Below are 23,609 nucleotides of genomic sequence, written 5' to 3'. Positions count from 1 at the left end.
GGGTCGGGGTCTGCCTGAGCCCCTGAGTGCGGGAATGGCAATGGGGATGAGGACAGGGACGGACCCTGCCCGGAGCTGGTCAGAGCAGCCCCCGTGCAGCTGCTGGCCCCCATGGCCGCTGCCGTCACTGTGGCCTCCTGTTGTGGTAACGAGCCTAATTGAGGTAAATTGCTGGAGCACGAAGTGGTTTCTGGGAAGGTAAATATGGTCATCGTGCGGCGCCGGGCCCTGTGCCTGTTGCTCCCATGTTGCTATGGCAACACCACACTGTTCCCCCCCCATGACACCATGACACCCCGCCAGGGCCAGGCTGGCCCCACAGTGCCGGGGGCACAGGGACCCCCAGACCGTGCCCAGGAGGGGTGACGTGCAGCACTGGGGCCCTGTGTATGCTACACCACAACAGGGATGCTGTGGGGGCCCCAAGCCAGCCCCAGCCCATGGGGTGTCCCTGCAGCAACGCTGTGTGTGCCCTGGGGCCATGGGGCAGCCCCTGGCACTGCCCCATGGCCCCATGGCCCCCCGTCCCCTGCCCCAACCCCTTGTTGTGTCCCACCATCCTGCCTGCAGGCTGACTGGGTCCAGCACCCCAAGGGGTCCGTGTCGGAGCACGTCCCATAGCACCGGCCGCCAGCCCGGCTGCTGCCCCAAAGCTGGGGCATTGCCTGTGCCGCAGGGCTGAGCCTGCAGCCCTGTGCCCGTCATCCCCCCAGTTCCCACAGAGCCACATCTCCTGGCCAGCAGCTCCCACCTGTGGCCGGCGGCTCCCCGGCACACAGGGACCCCCCAGGAGTGCTCCTCGGGAGGGGCACAGCTCCTGGAACCCCAGGGAGAGGGGACAGGGTGCCCGCAGCCCCTGGGAGCGGGGCCAGCCCTGGCCCGAGGAGCTCGTTCCCACGGGACTGCTGTCAGCATCCTTTCCCATCACCGCAGAGTCTCTGGAAGGGGCTGGCCCGCTGCCCCTGTGCTGCCGTGCCCACCGACTGCCAGGGCTCTGGCTGCACCCAGAGCTGATCTGGAGCCTCCACTCACAGTGGGTGCCTGCAGGACACAGCACCCACCCTGCACGGGGCTGCGGGACAGGGCAGGCAAGACGTGGGTGGCTTGGAGGAAGCTGCCTGTGCCCCTCACCCCAGGGACCCTGCTGGGGCCGCAGCGAAGGCTGGGGCTGGGGGACCCCTCCCTGCCGTGGCCTGGCTCTGCCCACAGCGAGCGCCACCCCCTGTGCACCCTGACAGCACCCCGGGGTGCACGACCCAGCAGCACAGCCTGCACCCCACACCCCTGGGGTACATCTCAGGCAGCACAACCTGCACAACACACACGCATGTGCGCGCACACACACACACATGCACGCACTCATGCAGCCCTCGGCTGCCTGGCAGGAGCCGCCCATTCCCAGTGACCGGTGGAACGAAGGCACTGCCACCAGCCAGCATGCCCCGGGCAGAGAATCGTGGAATCACAGGGCGGTTTGGGTTGGAAGGGACCTTTAAAAGTCATCGAGTCCAACCCCCTGCCATGGGCAGGGACATCTTCAACTAGATCAGGCTGCTCGAGCCCCGTCCAACCTGGCCTTGAATGTCTCCAGGGATGGGGCATCTCCCTCCTCTCTGGCCAACCTGTGCCGGGGTCTCACCACCCTCAGCGTAACAAATCCCCCTGCTTGGGGGGGCAGAGGTGGGACTCGGCCGCAGCGAGAGTGCCTGGCTGTGGGGCTAAACCTGGCGGAATGGGGCCAGAGCAATAAATCACCACCCGACTCGGCCAGCCCGGGGAGCGGCACCCCCGCAGCTGCAGCCAGGCACCCCGGGGCCGCAGCGCCTCGCAGGAATACTCCCACTTTATCAAGGGAATTGAGCACCGCAAATTGGTCTTCTAAGTAGATTCTGCCCGCTGCTGTCCCCTCTTCCCACCGCTTAATTCAATGATACAACACATACCTCTCTTCCTCCCACCGTTTAATCTAATGATAAGCACCGTATCCGAGTCACAGGGAAAATAAACCCTTGCCGAGTTCGATTTTTATAGGTAAACAGCCTGATTTCTCTGGCCTGCGGCCTCACTCCCTTGCAGGGGCACCCCCCCCGCCACCTGACTTCCACACTTCTGCATCGCCTCACCGCCCTCACCCCTGTGGTTTGTTATTAGTCTTTATAAAAATCTCCTGTTTATAGAATGATTTTTGTACGACATTTCATTAGAGTTTGAGCAACCACTTTGCCTCCGGCTTTACAGCACCCAAGCCAAGAGAAAAACAAGGCAGAGGCCGGTGGGGTTGGGCTGCACGACCCCCGTACCTGCCCTTGGGCTCGGGGATGTGTCCCCAGAATGGTGCCAGCCATGGGGAGCAGTGGGGGCCTCTGCAGGGAGCAGTGCCGGGCTCCACAGCAGCCAGCCCAGGCTGGGGAGGAAGGCGGGTGGGCACCGCGCAGAGCCCATCCCGCACCGGGCCGTGAGCCCTGCCAGGCGCAGGCAGAGCCAGCCGTGCCCGGCTGTCGGAGCAGCAAGCCGGCCAGCTGCAGCTCTCTGTGCCGGAGCACTGGGGACACGACCTGCAGACGAGCTGCTTGGGGGTGCTGCAGTCCGGCTGCACCGGCAGCGTGGGGCCAGCGCCAGACGTGTCAGGACAGCTCTTGCCCACACAGGCAGCCCCATCCTGCTCCCCTCGCACCACGCACCGCTCCCTTCTGCGGCTGCCCCGAGGTGCAGGGGCTCCCCCAACCATCAGGCTCCAGACGGGACACCAAACCCACCGCAGCCCCTTCCATCCCCTCGGGGCACACAGACACAGGACACATGGCTCCAGATGCGCTCAGGGCTCTGAGCCGGGGCAGCCCCACTCAGCCCCGCACTCCCTGGACATGGGGCACACCACAGGGCCCATCCTGCAGGAAAAGTCGAAGGAGAGGGGCCACAACATCGATAACTGCCACCTCTTGCCCCTGCACCCCAAGGGCACTCACTCCCTGCCAGCTGCAGGGAAGTGGGCCCAGGGGCAGCTCCGGCAGAGTCGGCAGCAAGAAGGGGCCGAGGAACCATCCTGCTGTGCCAGAACTGGGCGGCGCGCCCGGTAGGCACACAACCCCAGGAATGTTTTGGTGATGGGAGGTAAACAGGGTCTTGGCTAAGTGTAAAGAGATGCACTTGAGGAGAAATTCTAGCAATGCTAAGTATAGTTTAAATGCCACTAAAGCAAGGGAGGGAAGAGGATACGCGTGTATTAATAGTCTCAACATTTAAATCCTTGGTCCAGCGACAGCTCCTAGGATGCTGGCAGGAGGGCGGCCAGAGCCCAAGGGCATTGTGCTACCAGCACCCAGCCCAGAGCAAGTGCAAGGGCAAGATCCTTTCTGGAGAAATATAAATAAAAGAGGCAGCTTCTGCTCTCTGCATTACGTCTCCTTAGGACTTGGTCTCCTTGGCCCGAAAAGGCACAGAAAGCCCTGGGCTGCGCTGAAGTCTGAAATGGAAAACACAGGGCTTCAGCCACAAAATAGGAACCTTTGGAAGTCTAAAAAAAGGGAAGAACAAAGACTCTGCCCCAGAAACGCTGCAGGCACAGATGGGCCTGCGCTGATGGTGCAGCAGGCAGACGCAGCTTGCAGGCACAGGCAACCAAGGGGGGATCGGGCAGGGAACAGCACGCCGGGACACCGCGGCCAAGAGAACCCTCTCCCGGGCCTTTGCGGCACCACGCTGGGCACAGTACACCAGGATGTGAGGATGGCACGCCAGCACTGTCAGGAGCGGCTGGGCAGCGTCCCACACGCTGCTCCATCCCCAGGCACAACTGCTGCGGCCAGCAGCCGAGGGATCAGCCCTGTGCCCGGCGGAGGCAGCCGCAGAGCAGGGGCTGTGGCGGGCAGCGTCACATGGAGGCAGACCCAAAAGGACACCAGCTTTTATTTACAACACTCCTCAAGTGACAGACAACAGAAAAAAAAAAAGAAAAGGGGACAGTATAGCTCAATGACTCAACAAGGGAAAGGTAATGGCAGCCACAACTTCCCACACCCCTCCTGAAGCCCAGTGGTGCTGGGCAGAGCCCCCGGCAGCCCCCTCCCCACAGCTCCGAGCACAGGCGGGCAGGGGGCTGCGCTCACCACTGCCCCCGGTCTTCTGGGGGAACAGAGCGGCCCCACGGCCGGCACGGCTGCTCTGCTCAGACGGGCGAGGATGGCACAGATGCTCTCCCTCACTCAGAAGCAATGATGCAGAAACCACCCAAGCCTGGCCAGGAGTTAGGGTCCCAGAAAGCCCCCCCCCAGGGCGAGTTACACTGACTAGGGCAGCCCCCACGCGGTGACACTTCTGCCAGCTGTGGAGGGCAGATTTCTTCCAAGGCTGCACATCTGGAAAATGGTGTTAGTATAAAACAGCACGGTGCTGCTCAGGGAAGGATGGTAAGGAGTTTCTTTCTGCACGGTCAGCACCCGCCATCCCCCACTGCTGCTACTGTCCACGGAGCTGCCAGAGCACTGAGGCAGGGGGGCTGAATGTGGCCCAGTGACCCCCTCCGAGCTCCTCTCAGGTGCCTGGGGCTGGGGCCAGTGCTGACACCCCCTCTCTCTCCATCCGCAGGGAAAGGGGAGCAGCTCCACCTCCAGCACCACAGGGATCTGGCCCAATTTAAGCACAAGGAAAATCCAGACCCACGAGTTCTGGCAGCACTGGCAAGTCCCAAGCACTAGCAGCCCAGGTACAAATTAAGCCCTCCCAGAAGGGAGCAAGGAACAGCCAGAGTGTGACCTGCCCAGCAGTCAGCTGCACAACGGGTGTTGAACTGGGGCTGCCTGTCTGTCCCAAGGCACAAGGACAGAACCAAGTCTCCCTCCTTCTCCCCCTCACCCACCCCAGCAGCTGTGGATCCTTGGTGCACAGGAGGGTGCAGAGAACTAGTGCTGCCTCTACCAACACCACCAGAGACCACCGAGCCCACAATGCACCAGGGACAGAGATGGAAGGAAAAAGGGAGATCTGTGAGCCCAGCGTGAAGTGGGGAAGGACAGCTTGAGGCCAGAGAAAGCTATAAGTGGGGGGCTGGAATCCTTTGCAACAGGCTCTGGCCATCCTCAGTGAGCCTCTGAGCATCTTTGATTTCAGGTAGCTTCAGAGCCAGCCCCAAAGCTGACTGGCTCTCCCACGGGCTTTTAGGAGTACAGACCAGAGGAGGAAATCAACACAAAATCTCAAATTAAATCTGCTTGAGGACCTTAGGAGACCAGCCGATCCACAGGGAGGACCCGCCTTAGGACTTCTTTGCATCCTGTGTGCTCCTCCTCTTCAGATCACCCAGGTCAACAGGTTTAAACGCTGCAGAGAAGACAGGAGAGACTTTGGCAGCAGAGGCCACATCGCAGCCCCTCCCGGCCCGCACAGGCTTCCTGGGGCCGGCCTTTCCCCCTGCAGGAGCCGGGGGAGGGTGCCCCGCGCCCCCCTCACCTTTGAGGCTAGGGTTCGGCATCTTCTCCACATACTCCTCGACCAGGCCGCGCTCGGAGCCCATCTGGCTGCGCAGGTCACGCTCCACGCACTGCCAGGCTGCGGGGACACGGGTGAGGGGGCCGCTTGCCTCAGGCACCGCCGGGGCGCAGGCCCGGCCACAGCCGGGGCCCCCCGAGCCCCGCGGGCCCCCCCCCCGCTCACCCTCGTAGATGAAGCGCACGTTCTCCTCGTGGGCCGGCGTGAAGATCTCGCTGCCGGCGCCGGGGGAGCGCGGGCCGCCGCTCCGCTTGCCGTTGTAGACCACGCGGGACACAGGGGAGCTGAAAGCGAAGCGCGGGGCTGAGCCGGGCCCGGGGCCGCGGCTAGGCCCGGGGCCGGGCGGGGCTCACCTGGCCATGGCGTCGTCGGTGCGGCGGCGGCGGCGGCTCGGCTCGGCTCGGCGCGGCTGCGGGGAGAAAGGAGAGGGCGGCCAGGCCGGGGCTAGGCCGCGGGCCGCCCCTCGCCCGTCGCCATGGCAACGCGCGCCCCTCACCTGGGCCCGGCTCCCGCCTCCGCTCGCCCTCGGGCCGCGACGGAAGCGCCGCAGCGCGCAGGCGCGGCCCCGCCCCCGCGTCAGCCCCGGACCCGGTTGGCCCCGCCCGGCCCCAGACCCGGACCGAGACCCGGACCGAGACCCGGCCCCGGCCCCAGACCCAGACCCAGACCCAGACCCGGCCCCGGCCCGGCCCCAGACCCAGACCCGGCCCCAGACCCGGCCCCGGCCCCAGACCCGGCCCCAGCCCCAGCCCCAGCCCCGGCCCCGGCCCGGCCCCAGCCCCAGCCCCGGCCCCAGACCCAGGCCCGGCCCGGCCCGGCGCAAGCAGCGGCAGAGGCGGTGTCCGAGGTGCTTTATTGGAAAAGTACAAAGTGGTTCCGAGACGCGGTACCGAGCGAGTCCCCGCCCGGCCGCCGGCCCAGGCCCAGCCCAGGCCCGGCCCCGGCCCTCGGGCCCGGCACAGCCCCGCCGCCCCGGTCCCCCGAGGCCCCCGAGGCCTGTTCCTCGCCGTGCCCCGCTTCAGTCCATCGTGGTGGCTTGGAAGAGCTCCACCAGGTCCTTGTACTCGGGGTCGATGAGGTCCGAGGGCTTCTCCCCCTCGTCGGTAGTGGCCTCCAGGCTGGCCCCGAGGGAGATGAGGTACCTGCGGGAGATGGGGAGCTGAGCCCGCGGGGCCACAGCCTGCCGGGCAGCCCCTCCCAGCCCGCAGGGCTCCCCTGGACCCTACTGCCGCGATGCCCGAGTGCAGCCACGGGGAGCTTTAAGGCCGGGGCGGTCCCATGTGTGCCGCAGGTACCGGGCACCCTCCTAGGAGCAGACGCCTGGCGCCTGGTGCAGCCCTGTCACTGTCAGCTCTGGTTCTCGCGGCTCTGCAGCACAGGGGTGACCCATCACAGCCCAGGCGAGGTGCCTCTCACCTGGCTATGTCAGCATAGCCATCGCTGCAGGCCATGTGCAGGGGCGTCCACCCATTCTCATCTTTCTGGTGGATGTCAGCGCCGTATTTAACCAGGAGCTTGACACAGTCCAGGTTTCCAGTAAGCACAGCTTCGTGGAGGGCCGCCATGCCTAGAAGAAAAGGATTTGTTAGCCCTGGGCTGGGGAAGGACTCAACGCTGAGCTTACAAGTGCAGGTTGTCCACAGTCCAGCAAAGAGGAGTGCCAGCAAAACCTCATTATCAGGGAGATGAGTTTGGGGAAAGAAACAGAGACTGAGGAAGCAAGAGGAGCTGCCACAGGTTTCTGTTCCCCTCTACAGCATAAATACCCTCTTTGAGACGGCCTGCCACCGAGCCAGGCAGGACAGATTAATGGTGGAGCAGCTGCCCTGGCTCTCCTGCGTCCTGGCCGGGACTCACGTGGGCACACGAGAAGAGTGTGCCCAGGGTCCTGCTCTGTCCAAGTTTCAGAAGCTCCTTACGGAGCAAGTAATGAAGCAATCAGTATAGATGGGAGGAAGGCCGGCGTCATTTGAGACCCTGCCTCTGTGGCCGTGTGACAGCAGAAGCTGAAGCCAAGCACAAGAAAGGGACAAATCTGGGCTCTGCCCCAGTCAATGCAGATCAAGGCATTCCATAAACAGTTGCTGGTGAGGTTGGGTGCAAACTTAACACAATGCCTTCCCCACAAACATAAATGCTGTGAGTCCACAGATCCACACGTGCAAGAGAGAACAGTGGCTATGGGAAATGGACAGAGCCAGGAACAAAATGCAGAGCCTTGCTTCTCCCCACTCTCCCCCCAAGCCAAGGCCAAAGGCAGGAGCCCCACTGTCCTGTCCAGAGCTCCACAGACCAGCCTGCACTCATGGCTCCTCCTCTAGGTCCCACCACACAGGTACCTGAAGGGACCCAGGGGTAACCCCCCCCCCCTTCCCGCAGTGTGCGCTGACCACGCTGTTGAGGGGAGATGTTGGGGCACTGGCATGGGGCTCTTGGGCCCTGCTTGGTGATGTTGGGGGCACTGCTCCTCACTAGGGAGGAAAATGACTCAATTCCAACCTGTTACCCTGCTGAAGGCAGCCCATGTCCCAGCTTTGGCCGCATGGCTCACTCTCTCCCTTGCAGCCCAGCTGAGACGTGCCACTGTGCAGATTCCAGCTCTGCCAACCCCGGCAGCACTCACCAGAAGGGTAGATGGTGTCCAGCGTCACCTTCCTGGCACGTATGAATCTGCCCACCTGCTCCAGGTCCCCCTGCCTGATGTGGTCCTGAAAGACGATGTCGTTGGGGAAGTGCACGCTGCGTGAGGCTCTGAGTCTCCGGGCGTACCGACTGTACCGGGGCATTGAGACTGGGTAATAGTCCTTCATGCTGATCGCAGCCTTCAGACACTGCGGGGGAAGGGGCAGAGGTTCGGGGGGCTGTAGGAGCAGCCGGAGTTGCTTGGTCCTTGGCCCTTCCACTTGCTGGCCTTGAAGCCCTGCTTTCTCCTCTTCTGCTTGTCAGGGCCCTCCGCGCTACCGAGGTGTGATGGCACCCGCTCCGCTGTGCTCCCTGTGTGCCCGTGCCCGAGTGAGTCCCCCTCTCCTCAGGGGAGTGATGGCCGTTGGGCTCTCCCTGTACTCGCCTGCCACACGCAGGAGGCAGCGCTGGGCACACGCAGTTCACCCGCAGGCCCGTGGCCCAGGACTGATGGTTCTCCAGGGCCATGGCGTTATATAGGCTCCTGTGGGCTATTTTGAGGACATGCAGCTCATGCTATTTGCCACGATACTTTGTAATCGAGCCGCCCAGCGCGCAGCCTCCCACTTTTGGGCAGAAGTTGGTGTCTCATCTTACCACCCACCTGTTGACGTGCCCATCCAAGGGGTCAAATCTACTCTGTTTTTGCATGGATAGCCCTTCAGAGGAGCCCAATGGCCCAAAAACGGAACTTCCCGGCAGCAAGCCCTCACACACGCACACACGTGTGGCAGGGAAAAGACAAAACATGATCACCAAGCGAGGGGAAGCAGCCGCTCATGTACCGACCAGCCAGCGCAATGCAGACGTGTCAGAGCTCTGGTGCCAAATACATTCAGAGCTAAGTCACTCTCCTGTAGTTGCATCAGACGACTTGAAAGGAGCAGAATGAGCTGCCCGGCACGACTGCAAGACTGCGTACAGCTGAGCATGGAGAACACCAGCACATTGGATGTCATCAGCACCCTTGTGAGGACAGAGGTGCTGCCGGTGCTCCCGATGCAGACGCAGAACCAGGCGCCTACAATGCCAGTCCCTGGGGTTCAATGTCCTACTTCTAATGCAGAACCAGCTGCTACGTAAGGGCAGGCTTCTACAGAGCAGCCTCAGAAGAACAGCTGAAGAACAGCACCACCACCAGACAGTTCCCACATTCGGTACTCTCCAGCTGTAGCTGTCAAAGGCCAAAATGAACCACCTACTACAGAAGAATCTTTCAGGTCCAAGGGTTCAAGCAACAGCTGCTCCTCCATGCTTTTTCCCATCAAAGTTCAGTCATTTCAGACATGCAAGCATATTGTGCCATTTCATGCTGATGGGGATTGTCCAGGCAGGACAATGAACTCCCCTGCAGCGTGTCAGGAAAAATCCCTGTCCTGCATTAGGAGTCACAGAGGTTTCATTCTGCCCCTTCTGCAGCAGACCCCTGTCCCAAATCCCTGCCAGCAGTGGGGCAGACAGCTCCACACACCTGAGAACCACCCACACTCATTCACCATCAGGCAAACACATTGATCTTTTTGCCGAGCGTCTCTGCTCAGGGTTACGTCAGAGCAGCATGCAAGAGGAGGCTGAGCTATCTGCTGTGGAGACAGAACACTTTTAGCCTGTTTTCTTGGAATGGCAATTAGCTGTGGACACAAGATGACTCTGAGTCCTGCTCTGCTAAGAGCAGCCTTGACATATCAGAAAAGCCTCTGAGCTGAGCAAGGCTGGTCTCAGACCATAAACAAGAGAACCACTGCAGAGCTCAGCCTTGTTTACACTTTAACTGGTCCCACAAAACAGACCTTTTTGGGCCTAGTTCTAGCCAGCACCTTCCAGCAGAACTTCTTACTAGCAGTGCTCTGTTTTCTGATCCTACAGTCAGCAATTGCCCATTCAGCCCCAGCCCTGGTGCTGCTGCACTGAAGGTTTGTGCGCCCTGTTCCCAGGGAATGAGGCTGGAGCTGAGGACAAGCGTTGTACAACCACATTGTACCACCCCAGCGCACCCACATTCAGTGACAGGCATCAGTGGCCTCCTGAGTTGCCCTCTAGCTTCACCATGCCCTCCCATGTGACATTTATAGCATATTTTCTTACAAAAATATTTTCAGCAGTAAGTGACTGGTTTGGAAATAGCAGTGTAGCTCACTGGATCATGTGAGCCTGACTAGCAGAGCTACAGGCAGCCCCAGGTTTCCCTGTAGGCAAATTCCTTGGTTAACTGCTCAAGAGCAACGAGGTCCCTCACCTCAGGCCAGCTGGCAAGCAGAGCGCTTATTCTCAGAGCCCAAGCCAACATCCGCTCACTGCTAATAGAGCTTGATTTAACCTGGACATGACATGGTCATCTTGAAGTTCTTTTCCTTTATAGATTCTGAAACATGAATTTCTTCAGGTTAAGGTACCAGAAGCCACCCACAAAACTGGAAGTGTAGTTTCTCTCAGAATTTTCATATTTAGTGCAAGTTTGAGACAGGTGACAAACACCATTTTGGCTGAGTACCTTGAGAATCACTCTAGAACTCTGATCCTCTTTCAGGGCAGGTTCAAATATATTCACTCTATATTCTGATAAAGACAAAGAGACCTAATAGTATTAAAATCTCAACTTTATTTGGCCAACAAATTCAGTTCCAATGTCATTGTAGCGGAATGCTAAGAACCAGCCTGACACAGCTCAGGCCTCTGAAACACTCCCCTGTTCAAGTTCCTCCCCAAAACCCAGTAATTGCAAATGTCCTGTTTGATCTGTTTTATCAGGCCCTCCCACACCACCCACCTGCCTGGTCAGCCCATTCAAAATAATGCATGGAAAGTGATTGCAAAACAGTCTTGCATTTGATCGAAAGGATGGCAACACAGCTAGGTCTTGTGTAAGCTGGTGAGCCAGTGACCACCTCCACCCTCAGAGCCTGCCCCAGCCAGTGCACACAGTATTCCACCCTTCCAGGTGTTCAGAATAGTCATCTCTAAGTGTCTTAAAGCAGAGGGGGAAGGAAACATCCGGACAGCATGAAGAGAAGCCCCTTCATATACACCTTTCACCAGGATGATGCCATCAGCCTACTGCCTCTCCCCCTACATATACCAAAGGCCAATCCAGGGAAGAACAGCCAAGACCATTAAGGACCCTGCCAGGTGTGGAAATCAACTCTGGGCTTAGTTTTAAAAGGAAAAAAAGGAAAAAAGGAAAAAAAAGCTTTCTTGGAAGATGTTAGTGGCAAGGCTCCAGCACATTGGGCCATTGAACTCATGCTACTGCTTCACAATCTGCTTCTACTCAGAAGAACAGAGTACTTCAAAAGCTGTGTACAAAAAAAGTACATCACAATAAAAAAATGAGCCCAGCTGGCTGGGCTGGCTACCTAGTGACAGATCCCTTCTCAAAAGCGAAAAGAAAGAAAAGATAGTCAAGTGTACAGACAAGTGAGGGTGAAGTGTTACTTTAAAAGCCAATCCCTGGATTTCCAGTCATTCTCCTTCTGCTTTAAATCTTAATGGGTTTCTGACTCACTGGGCTGCATAACAGCAGCCAATTTAGTGTCTGATTTTTTGGGTGATGTAGATCAGTCTTCTCTTTACAATTCATCCTTTTGGATTTTCTGCTCATCATCATCACCTTCCTCAAGGTCTGTTTCTTCATCCGTCTCCAGGTCCTCCAGATCCTGTACAGGTTACAAAGACAGCTACTGCTTTCTGGCACATCAGGCAGATCCAAAACCAAGCACAGAACAGCATCTCTAATCTGTTCACTGTTCTCTGCTGCCATGTTAACAAAACCTCCACAGCTCTGTATTTGGGACATTAAGGATTAGAAACCCCTAGAAGCTGGTACCTGCACCTGTAACCCTCCACCCCAGCAGGTGAGGAGCTTCCAAGTAGATATACTGCATATTGTACATCACACTGCTCAAGTTCCAGGTGCTGAGCAGGAGCTCTCGATGAAGAACAAGCCCTTAAGTAGTCCAGCAGTTTGCACAACAACCTGAGACAGCTTGTGCAACTGAATGTGTCACATTTTATTATGTGGGCACTTTTGTTCAGCAAAAGTATCCTTTCCCACCACATTAACAACCCAGGATCTTAATTTAGGACTGAGGATTCAAGCACAGCACCAGATCCAACCCATGTTCCATATTCTGAATGCCCAGAGTACTGTATTGATATTACTCATGTATTAACATTACTCACATCATCAGCTGCTGCCCCATCCTGACCTCCACTCTCCAAGAATTTTTTGAAGCCTTCCAATGTCCTCTCCCCATTATAGTCAATTACCTACAGGGGAAAAAGCATCAAGATATGGTTATGGGCACCTACAGAACCACACCCCTGGAGAGGAGAATTCTCTTTCTGAGCAAAAGTTAACATGCCAAGCAAAAGGGAATTTAAAAATTCACCTTCACCCATATGAGACGAAGGAAAACAGCTCAGCCACTAGACTTCAGAGATCACTGCGAGGAAAGAATAGCCTGCAGATGAGCACATGGTCCTCTGCTATGCTCCCTCGTTTCCCCAATCCCACTTTCCGCCCCCTGCCAAACTCTTTCTTACAGCCCAGCCCCCCCACGAAGGGTCTCTGATGTCCTGTAGACTCAATGTATTCCATCCCTACAGAATAGAGAGCCCTCCCAAAGCTCTTGTCCAAAACAGAACTCAAGCAGGCAACTAAGCATTTCTAGTGCTCCCTTGTGCAATCTGTATAGAGCTCAGCTGCTGCCTTACATTTCTGCCAGAGCCTGCAGGGAAGAACTTGAGTGTGGGGAAGCTGTGGATTTTCACAGCCTCCACTTCATTGGCTGTTGAATCCATCTTGGCAATGACAATGTTCTCATGGTCCCTGTAGGTCTCTCCCAGCTTGTCCCAGATAGGAGCCAGCTGCTTACAGTGGCCACACCAGGGGGCATCTGTTAATAACAAAAACACAGCTAGCACCAACATCCCAACAAGTTACCACCACTCCCCCTCAGCTCCCATGCCAGACAGAGTCCCCACACATCATTTTAACCAAGGCACTCCCTTTGTGGCTGAGGTTCTCTAAGATGCTTTCTCCCCAATACTGGTCATGCAGGATTTCAGCACTCCTTTCATGCCAGTTACTTGAAATCAGCTGTTGAAAGATACTTACAGAACTCTACAAAGACATTCTTATTCTCATCAAAAGCAACTTCTTCAAAGTTCTTCCCAACTAGAACTTTGACAGGCTGCTTGTCCCAGTCTTCAGGAAGGTCTTGACTCATCAGGTGGGGCTGGAATAAGAAGTGAAATTCAGAGATATTGTTTGTTACACAGCTGCTTGGAATGTATGTGCAATCACATATCCTGGAAAACCCAAGTTTAACCACCCCTCTCAGTGCCTCAGTCAGAGACTGCAAGCAGCCAGATGAGTCAGTCACTTCCTCTTCTGCTTACAGAAAGTCTCCTCCTTCCCACCCTGAACAAGTGGAAACAACAGGTATTGCAGAGAGAACTGCAATGGAGCTCTGTAGGAAGGAAAAGGCATTGCTGACAGTATCATTCCCACAGGACTGAGCTTAGGTAAACAGTCACTACTGGAGTAAGCTGCATACAGCTACCTCCAGCAGATTAGAGCTGAAAGCTCTTAAGCCATGCCACCCAAGTTCACACCTTCCAGACTGCTGACAGAAAGAGAAACTGGATGAACAGCACAGCTACCATAAGCAGCAGAAAGAGCAGGCTCTAACTGCACTCAGGTGCCAGCACACAGCTTGCTTTCCACAGTCTTCATGCCCCAGTAGTTTTGCCTTTCATTTCTCATCACAAAGCCTGCTAGATACGCCATACATCAGTGGGAAGGATTTTCCCCAGGTAACTTGCAGCTCCTCACAGGGAGGATTTTTTTTTTAGGCTTGCTTAGCCAGCAGCCTTTATCTTCATTACCTTGATCTTGCCCTCCAGGAACTTATTGCAGAACTCTTTGATCTTGTCTGCTGTAAGGTCATCTGATTCAGGTTTGTATTTGGTCATTTCTTCCTCCAGTGTGATCAGACGTACAGCTGGACATTCTTCTTTCTTTAGGCCAAAAAACTCCAAAATCCTCTGGTTGTCACTGTGGTCGCTGTCTATGAAGATGAACAGGATCTTTGGAGGAAAAAGTAAAAAGCAGTACAGTGAAGATGAGTACCTCGTGGCTACCAATACTTTACACACACACACACTTGCACAGGTAGTAGCTGAACTGGCCCCCCCTTCCTTCTCCAAGGCCGTTAAGAGGGCACCCTGTCAGAGCACAAACACTGGAGCCGCAGCAGTTCCAGCAGCACGCACACAGACCTGGCGCTGACTTTAAGGCAGAGTCAGGTTTACATCCATGAGAAGGGAAGTCAGGAGTTAACTGCTATTCCTTTGGCTGTTGTGCAAGCCAGTAAGTGACTCAGTCACCTATTAGCAAGAGACACAGGCAGAGAGAGCACTAGCTTCAAGTTCTCCTCCACAGCTGCCAAGCGGCTATAGACAGGCAGCGCTACACTTCTCTGCAGGAGGTGTTCACTTAATTCATAGTCCAAGAAATCCATCTCACCTTCCCTTTGAAGCTTCCAGCTGCACTCTTGAAGTTGTCCAGTTTCTCTTGATAGTCAGACACACTTTTTGGTAAGAACAGCAGAATATGAGTCTTGATCTCGCCTCCAAAGATTTTTGGAGCAGTCTGAGAAGAAAATACACTTTATTTTTGGAAGAGAGGTAAATCAGTGTCAAGACCAGCTTGACTGTTCTAATTAGACCGCAGGAGCCACCAATACTACAGGACTGCTCTGAACAGCAAGCTTATGCCTCCTTTCCATTGTGTTCTTCACACCTCTAACCCCAAACTAGCATCAGCTCCAAGACAAAACACGATCACAGAATCCACAATTTGAGCTTTGTTATATTTGTACAGCAGCTATGGGAAGAGGTCTTACCAAGTATCTAAAGACCTACCTGTTCAGTGAACTCTATGACCAGAGGTAACGCATTAGACTTGATGAAGTTCAATAAATTATCCTTTGTGAGATCCCCTTCAAAGTTGTTACGGCCTTCATCAAACTGCAAAACCAGATATTCCTGCATTAGAACACTTCCATATCCCATACACTCTCTTTCAAGAAATAAGATGCGTTCACACCAGAGTAACTGCCCCAGTCCCTCTCAGCTGCACTAGTTCAGGGCAAGCTTCCATCTCCCAACAAGGTCTCCGCACATTCACATAAAATCTGGATCAAGGTGATCCATCTTCCTGGCCAAAGCCTTAAATCATCCCCTGACAGTAGAAGGTGAGCAGCAACAAGGCAGTCAGCTTAGATCTTGGCATCGTTCTGTACAATCATGAAACAGGTCACCAAGAAGGACTTTCAACAGCTGCCTTACAGCTTTGTGGAAGGCGTGAGGCAGAGCAGTGAAGCTCCCAGAGCACAACAGCTTTCTGCTCAGTAGGAGCGAGCAGGGTTGGAGCAGACACACTTTAACCAGACAATGCTATGAAAAGTCTGACAGCAAAGCCCACTATGCACTGCAAGTAAACAGCAATTTACTCAGCTCCGTGGGGTTGTTTCAGTCACTATTGTTAGAGACAACAGCACATGTTTAACACACATCACCCTAGAGGTGTCAGATCCCTTTTTGTGCCGGGACATCACCTGTAACCCTGATCAGGATTCTCAGAACTCTCTCTGGCAGCCTGGAAAAGGAACAGCTGTAGAGGACCATGAAGGTTAAAGAGAGGATGTGCAGGGTAACACAGCAGTCCATGGCAGGGCAACACTCAAGTTACCAGAGAGTGAACTTGGATAACCTTCTGTTAGAGGAAGCACACCAGTCTCAGCTGAAAAGCGAGGAAAACACTTAACATTGGAAGTTAACTTTATAAATACTTTAAAGAGTATTGAACATCGCCTTTGTGCCTTCAGAACAGTTGTTCAAGGGTCTCTGCAAGTCTGGACAACTCACACAGAGTAAAGCAAGAATGACTAGCCAAACCCTCTCAGTTTAGACCCAACTAACTGCAGGAAGCTGAGCCAAAGTCCAAAACCGTAACTGTTGGTAAAATAAACTACCTGGTTCTTACACCCTGGTATTTGGTTACAAGTGGCACTCATTTTCACCTTGGTTTGGAGTGGACATATTTGAGAGCTCTCATGGCACTACCACGAGATCACACCAAAACAGGAACAAGGAGGCAACGTGCACAGGCTGCCTTCTTTCTTCCACATAGGGCAGAGCCCTTCCGCAGCATTCCAGCGGTCCTTTCAGACTGAGGTTCCTCCGCTCCTAACACCTGACAGAAGCTGCCCAGCACGGAATTGCTTTTCACTCCCTGTTTACCCAAGTTGGCTACACTTACAGAAAACACCTTGAAAATTAATTCCTTTACTGTTAAAGACTGGTCCTGCCATTACCCCAGTTCTTCAGAAGCAGAGGAAACATAACAGAGCTCATAGGACTTCAGGGTTAGAGGACAGTACATCAGATCAAATCAACACAAGTCCATTCTACAGAGCTAAGCATGAGAAAACGTACAGGTAACTCAAATCCCAGGGTAATAACTTGTCAGTGCTGGAAGCCCTAGCTGTAACCTAGCCAAAGGAGTCTCTATGTTACCCTGCTGGGAGCTCGATGCTGGTACTCCCCACAGCCCCGAAGAGATGGTCAGTTTGAGAGCAGCATTTCTATTTGGACTTCAGTGTTTGCCAAGGGACACGAACAAGAGTTGAGAAACCCCCTGCAAACAGCTATTTCAGCCTAGCATTAGCCATGAACAGAGCATACAGAAAGCTATACATACACGAGAAAAGCAAGATACAGATAGTAAGTCAGCCAAGAACAAAATCCTGCCCCCTTCACCCTTCCCAAGTTTTCCAGTTGCAAAACGCTAGCATTTTGAACTTGTTAGCCAGATAATTCACTTGCACCCTCAGCCATACCAAACTGAAGGACCTCTGACTGAGAAATTTAAGTCCACAAGCTTCTAGCACCATAAAAATAACTATAATTTCAGAGGTGTAGTGGAATAAATATATGCTATTTTAGCTGAACAAAAAAATGAAATAAGAATTCATTCAACTCTTGAGCCTGTTTCAGGTCAAACTGGTCAGACCAATAACTGACTGATTAGATTACAAATTTAGTAAGTCTGAACCCAAAGCAGCTTTGGGTCCTCCCTCACCACACCGATGTGTGCAGTACCAGCAAATCTAAGGAACCTCTTCTTGTCTTCTCAAACCTACAATTTCCTCCCTGTGATTTGGATTTTAATAGTAAAAGGCATCACTAAGTTTAATTCTGACTCTGTAGATGGCCAGCACATAATCCCACTGCCCCAGCCTAGTCAGCTGGAACCACAAGTCCTCCTGGGGACTTTGCTGGAATCACTACAGCACAGAACCCACAGCAGTGAAACACAGAACAACTCTTGGACACAGCCATTGACTGACTGCAGAGGTAAACACTGAGTATGTTTAAAAGCAAGTTTGCTAAGCCACAATCAAACACAGAGCATCATGGCAAGCCATCAAGAACTTGGCTACCGTCCTGCTTAAGACCTTCGACATTCGGGGAGGGGCACAGGAGGCCTCACTACTTACAGCCATGAGTATTTTAAAGATTGTTCTGACCACAATTGCACTGCAGTCAGATATCCGAGAAACAGGGAAGCAAGCGAAGCTTTAGGAGGGCAGCACCAGGCCAGGATCCCAACAAGGTTGCGGGCCCCTCCGCTGCCAGCTGTGCCCTGCAAAGGGACCCAGGGCTCTTGCCACCCCACAAAGGGGCTGCAGGCTCCACTCTTCTCCCCCCCCAGGCTCTGAGGCTTGGGAACAGCCAGACTGACCACACAGGATCTTTTGCTGTTTCATCCAGGGCCACCCTCATTTGAATGTGACTAATTAGAGGAAAGGTAGAAAGAGGCAGAAGACTCAAGTGCGGTGCTCACACTTTGCACCAACCAGTACCTTCTTGAAGAGGACCACGCCGTCCTTGCTAAGCTGGTACTTGGTGAAGACATCAGCACTGGAGGAAATCCCAAAAGGAATGTCATCCACCGCTTCCGCTGCCAGCAAGAACTCCTTTGCAGGCTCTGATGTCAAATCCTGGAGAATAAAGAAAGGCATCTCATATGGGACATGTTGAGCTGGAGCATAAACGTCCCAGGGCTTACCAGCCAGAGAACTGGAAGATCAAGTAAGACAGGACAGCAGGTGTTTCACAACTCATGGAGAGCCTTCCCCAGCTGTCAGGTCCCCGCAGGGCAGAAAGCGGGGAAGGCCCTCAACACACACAAGAGCTTCTCAACCAGGAGCACAAACTCTACCTTAAAGAAACCAATCACAACCACTTCACTGGAATCCACTAACGTCTCTGCTGCAGCAGCATCTGTCAGGGTAGTTGCAGCCGGGCCAGTGCGTTTCTTCAGCCAGCTGACAATATCATCTGCTTCTCTGCCAGCTACATCAGGAAGATCAGAAAACACAGATTATTTTTTTCTTTCCCCTCCAACTAAGTTTAAGAATCAAACCCCCTAAGCTTTGCGATAAACTGTTCAGCAGCTGGCCAAGAGGTCGGCAAGAATCAAGATATCGTTTACGCAACTCTCTTCCTTTCACTCCTAGAGTAATTAAGCTAATCCATAATTGTTAAGTCAAGGTACACAGGCTCCCAGGAATCCATTCTTCTCTTGCTTCTAGTCCAAGTGCATTATTAAACTTTGACCAGCAACGCAGCACCTGTCCAAGATGCTAATATTTTCCATGCAAATGTACGACCTTCTCCTTTCTAAATCAGTACTCTGCATCTTATCCTCATCACCCAGTGCAACATGCCTCGTTTAGCTGAATGCTGCTTCTCTTGGTCACACCTGTCTTACATCTTGTGTTTGTCCCTTTACCCAACCGCCTAAGCATTTTTTCAGCACTACATTGCTTGAGTAAAGTTAAGCTGAACAAGAAACCAAGCTTGGATTGCTCTGCTTTCCTACTTAAAGCCAATTCCATCTGCTCTAGCTCCTATTATGGATTTCCCCAGCTTTAGGTAAAAAACCCTGTGAAAGGCAAGCTTTTGCTCCCCAACACCCCAGGGGCAGCACCCACCCAGAGCACCCCCGCTGCAGCTCCGCTCCCTCGGTCGCTGTCATAGTGAACCTTGTCCAGTGGCACCAGCACACGCAGGAGCGTGGGGCCAGGTACAAGGACCCGTCACCACGTCGCTGCCCTCTGCACCCAGGCGCGTGGCCAGCCGCCCCAGCTCACCTGTGTACTCCTTGGGAGCGGCCTTGTCGCCGTTCCTGAAGAACTTGATGGTGGGGTAGCCGCGCACGCCGAACTGCTGCGCCAGCTCCGACTCCTCCGTAGCATCCACCTTGGCCAGCCGGATCTCCGAGCCCTCCGCCTTCAGCTTCGCCGCCGCCTTCGCGTACTCGGGCGCCAGCGCTTTGCAGTGCCCGCACCACGGGGCGTCTGCGGGACAGGGGGACAGGGCGTCAGCGCGGCCAGAGCCCCCCCCGCCCCCCGCCACGGCCGTCCCCACGTCCCGCCCGGGCCCAGGGAACCCCGTCAGCCGGCACGGGGCAGGGCCAAGGGCGGCGCAGAAACCGCACCCCGGGTCCGGCGACCTCCCCGGCCTTCCGGCCGAGCCCGGCCCCGCACGGCCAGCGGCCCCCTCCAGCCCGGCCCGGGGGAGCCCGGTCCCTCAGCGCCTCCTCCCCGCCCCCCTCCCTCGGTGCTCCGGCCCCGCCCTCGGCCCCCCGGGCCGCCGCCCGCCCGCCTCTCCCGGCGCCCCCCTCCCCGCCCGCCCGGCCCGCCGCGCTCACAGAACTCGACGAGCAGGTAGCGGTGCGCCGCCAGCGCCTGCTCGAAGGAGGCGGCGCGCAGCACCAGGACGCCGTCCTCCTCCTCCAGACCCGCGGCGGAGTCGCCGGCACGGGCGGGCTGCGGCAGGAGGAGGCAGAGCAGCGGCAGGATCGCGCGGAGCCCCGCCATGGCGCTGATGGCGGCGGGTCGAGGTCGGGCCGGGACGGGCGTGCGGCCGCGGCGCCGCCTCCGCTTATAAACCCGCCTTCCCCGGCCGCCGCCGCGCCCCATTGGCCGCGCCGCACCGCGTCGCTGCCGCCCGCCATTGGCCCGACCCGCCGCCCGGGCCACCGCGCGGCTCCTATTGGTCGACGGGCTGGGCACGCCCCCCGCCCGTCGTCGCGGGTTGGCCGCTGGCCTCGCTCCCCTCCCGCGTGTCGCTATTGGCCTCTTTCCCCGCTGCGTCGCTCGCGATTGGTCAGCGCCGCCGCCTCGCGCGGCCGCCTGCCCTCGAACGTGGCACTCGGGCGGCCCCGGCGGGCGGGCACTGCGCGTGCGCGCGGCGAGGCGCGCGTGGTGCATTCTGACTGGGCCGCGTCCGCCGCCCTTTGACCCGCCCCGGAAGGGAAAAGGGGCGCTTCCGGCGCCCGCGGAGGGAAAGTCCGCGGGGCACGTGACGCTGCGGGACACGTCACGGCGCGCGAGGTCGCCGGGGCGGGGGGGGGGGGGGGGGCGCTCGGTGTCACGGCGGCAGCGCTGCCCCGGTGCCCCTCCCCCCCCCCGGCCGGGCCCTGCCCTGTCCCGTCCCGTCCCGTCCCGTCCCGTCCGCCCTGAGGCCTCGGGCACCGCCGCGGCTCGGGGCCCGTCCCGTTGTGCCGCAGCACTCGGGTCCCGCCGGGGTCTGGCGGTGCCGCTCGGCCTCAGCCCTGCCCGCACGGAGCGCAGCCCCGCCGCGGCGTCCGGGGCCCGGAGCGGGGGGGTGCCGTGGCGGGGAAGCACCACCGCGCGCGAGCATCGGCCGTTGGGGGCTGGTGGCGGCCGGCCGGGGGGGCGGGAGGAGCCCCCGGGGCGGAAATCTGCCGGGCTGCGGCTGCGGCGGGGTCTGCGGGCGCCTCCCGTGCGCCCCGGCTGCCCGCTGGTAAGTGCCGGAGCGGGGACGGGCTCCCCGGCCGCGCCCCGCTGATCTGCCAGCTCAGGTGCTGCCTGCGAGGTGGAGCCGCCGCTCTTTGCTCCCGCTGCCCATCGCGGGGCCGAGCCCGGCGCCACAGCCCGGCCGCGTTCAGGGCGAGGTGCCCCGCAGCTCGCCGGTCGTCCTGGGCGCTGCGAGGAGCGGTTGTCCGTTAGGAGCTTTGGCCGGGTGCGGAGCCGGACACCCTGCGAGGGCCCAGAGAGAGCCCGGCCAGGTTCCAGATGGCGAAGGCGCGCTGAGCAAAGCAGGATGCGCGCGGTGGCCGCTGCTCGGGGCTGTGTGGGCACGGGCACGCCGGGCTGCCAGGGTGGGGAATCGGCTGCCGCCAGAACGAGGTGCTGCATTAGTGCTCGGCTGCCTCGAAGCCTGTCTGGTCCCACAGGCGAGGGAGCACTTGGGAGCCCCTGCCCTGACCTGGCCAGTTGCCCTGCCAGAGGGCCGATGCCCTGCTGAACGGGCCAGACCCTGCAGTTCCTGCCAGGAGCCCCTTGCCTGACACATTTAGCCCGCGGCTGAGGGGAAGTGGCATGTCCTGCTGCCAGCAGATTTCTGGGGCCCAGGGCGGCGAGCTGTCTTACCACGTCACCACACGTCAGCAGAGCCCAGCGCGGTGCTGAGCCACCTGTACATGTGCCCAGCAGCTCTGCACGGCCAGCAGCGCTCACCAACACCTTGCAGGTGCTGCAACTCTCGTTCTCATTTTTGGTGCTGGTCGGCGATCCTGTCTATGCTGAGTGCAGCGTCCTTGTGCCTTCCGGCACCCCTCGAACAGAGCGCACTTCTCTTGTTTTCTATAAATCCCTGCAAGCATCCGTGCACTGCGGTGCCTGCCAAAGGAAAGCCGCACGGATGGGGCACCGCCTGCCCTCTATGGTGGCAGCATGTCTCTGATGTCTTGTCCCTGCTGGGACTGGCAGCTGGGCAGCGTGTCACTTCCATACCTACAGCCACCGGCACAGCCAGTCCGGGCCCACAACCATGGCTCTCCAGCACGGCAAGACATTGATTCACCAGTCATTCCCTTCCCCTTGGCCTTGGTTCTCCCAGGCTGTCTTTTGACAGACGCAGGTGAAAGCTGCCACACTTGCGGAGCTGCAGTTCTGCTGCTTCGAGGCAGCTGCTGCGCCAGACCCAGCCGCTGCAGCGCCAGCAGCTGCCTGGCTAGAGAAGCCGCCCGGACCGTTGTTACGCAAGCTGGGACCCGGGGTGCAGGAGGTGCCTCTCCCGGGAGGGGCCGAGGCTTTCACTTGGAAGCCACAAGCTGTGAGAACCACCTGGCCCACCCAGCCGCCCTGCCCTGCCCACCCATGACCGGGGCTGTGTGTCCCTGGGGCTGCTCATGTCCATGTGCACGGGGACCGTGCTCCGGAGAAAACACCGGCAGCGAGTCACCGCTGCAGCCCCTCGGTCCCCAGCGTCGCGGCAGGTCTCGGGTCCTGCGTACCCCTCCCCAGGTGTCCCACCATCACGGGAGCGATCTAACAGAAACGCCAACGTCTGAAGTTTGGAAAGACTTGCCAAAGAGCTGGAGGTTGCATCAGACAGGATCTCGCCCTGACACTAACTGCCCGCAGAGCGGCTGTTGGGGGCCAGCACAAGGGGGGCCTTTGTTCGCTTTATCAGCGCATCTGGGCTCGCTCTAACTGCCATGACGGAGGGTGACGCCTGCTCCAGTTCCTGCCCTTGCGCTGTCAGGCCCCGCGCCACGGGGAGGGCTGCAGGGCCGCGCGGCCAGGCGCAGCTTGCGGCCGGGGCACCACAAGCGAAGCACGCCTGGAGCGGGCCCGGCCGCACGCCTCCGCCTGCCCCTCGCTTGGGCGGCTCCTGCCTGGCTGAGGGTGCTTCGGTTCAGCCCTCGCACTCCTTGCGGCTCCCAAGTCACATTGTCGCCTTTAGGTGCGGCATCTGGGAAGCGCGGCGGCTTTCCCGGGAGCAAGAAGGAAGGGGCCGGTGCCATTTGCTTGGCAGGTTCCTCCTCGAATTCAGAGTTCTGTTACCAGGAGCAGGGCCGAGCCATCTCCTCTACAGCTTCTCTAGCGCTGTAGATTCTGTAAAGAGCTTTTCCTGGCTACACTTTCCTTATCCAACACAAACATGCCACACGCTCTGTAAACATCCGCACGCTCTTATCACACATCGCCTCTCCTGGATTCCGTTCTCCCTCATTCTTCTGGCCGTGCAGGAATTTCACTTCATGCTCGCAGCCAGAGTAGGCACAACGCAGGCAGGCCGAGGCTCAGGCTCAGACACACACACACACACACACACACACACACTTTACAACTCAGAGACCCAACGTTTTCGCCTTCCCCAAACCCTTCTCATCCCTCGTACTGCCGGCCTGCAGAACAGAGCGAACAGCGAGGGATAGATCTTGAAGACAAACACTGCAGTGGGGGCCCCCTGCCTCTTCTCTTCCGGCCAGGGCTGTCCCAGATCCCGTTTCACAACTCGGCAAACCTGGGGATTCTGGTGTTCTCCCACCCCAG

At 57.4% G+C, this 23,609-nt stretch overlaps 3 protein-coding genes across 3 annotated transcripts; all 3 read right to left on the bottom strand.

Moving 5' to 3' along the window:
* Positions 1-3,888: 3,888 nt before the first annotated feature.
* MCRIP1 (MAPK regulated corepressor interacting protein 1) lies at positions 3,889-6,062 on the bottom strand. The gene is made up of 5 exons (XM_075770446.1): positions 5,981-6,062; positions 5,838-5,893; positions 5,650-5,768; positions 5,446-5,544; positions 3,889-5,316 (listed from the first exon to the last, which is right to left on the bottom strand). The coding sequence occupies exons 2-5, from the start codon at positions 5,843-5,845 to the stop codon at positions 5,252-5,254; spliced, it is 291 nt and encodes a 96-aa protein (XP_075626561.1). The 5' UTR covers positions 5,846-5,893; positions 5,981-6,062; the 3' UTR covers positions 3,889-5,251.
* A 416-nt stretch (positions 6,063-6,478) lies between these two features.
* PPP1R27 (protein phosphatase 1 regulatory subunit 27) lies at positions 6,479-8,945 on the bottom strand. The gene is made up of 3 exons (XM_075770430.1): positions 8,108-8,945; positions 6,901-7,051; positions 6,479-6,626 (listed from the first exon to the last, which is right to left on the bottom strand). Exons 1-3 carry the CDS (start codon positions 8,292-8,294, stop codon positions 6,503-6,505), a joined length of 462 nt encoding a protein of 153 aa, XP_075626545.1. The 5' UTR covers positions 8,295-8,945; the 3' UTR covers positions 6,479-6,502.
* Positions 8,946-10,745: 1,800 nt separating this feature from the next.
* Positions 10,746-20,198, bottom strand: P4HB (prolyl 4-hydroxylase subunit beta). The gene is made up of 11 exons (XM_075771029.1): positions 19,952-20,198; positions 19,392-19,598; positions 18,458-18,591; positions 18,099-18,236; positions 15,094-15,198; positions 14,696-14,821; positions 14,056-14,256; positions 13,283-13,403; positions 12,880-13,061; positions 12,346-12,432; positions 10,746-11,819 (listed from the first exon to the last, which is right to left on the bottom strand). The coding sequence occupies exons 1-11, from the start codon at positions 20,118-20,120 to the stop codon at positions 11,733-11,735; spliced, it is 1,557 nt and encodes a 518-aa protein (XP_075627144.1). The 5' UTR covers positions 20,121-20,198; the 3' UTR covers positions 10,746-11,732.
* Positions 20,199-23,609: the final 3,411 nt, after the last annotated feature.

Source organism: Balearica regulorum, chromosome 18, assembly GCF_011004875.1.
Source record: "Balearica regulorum gibbericeps isolate bBalReg1 chromosome 18, bBalReg1.pri, whole genome shotgun sequence".
NCBI lineage: Eukaryota > Metazoa > Chordata > Aves > Gruiformes > Gruidae > Balearica > Balearica regulorum.
The sequence above is the reverse complement of the archived record's forward strand: the minus strand, read 5'-3'. Positions and strand labels throughout refer to the sequence as shown.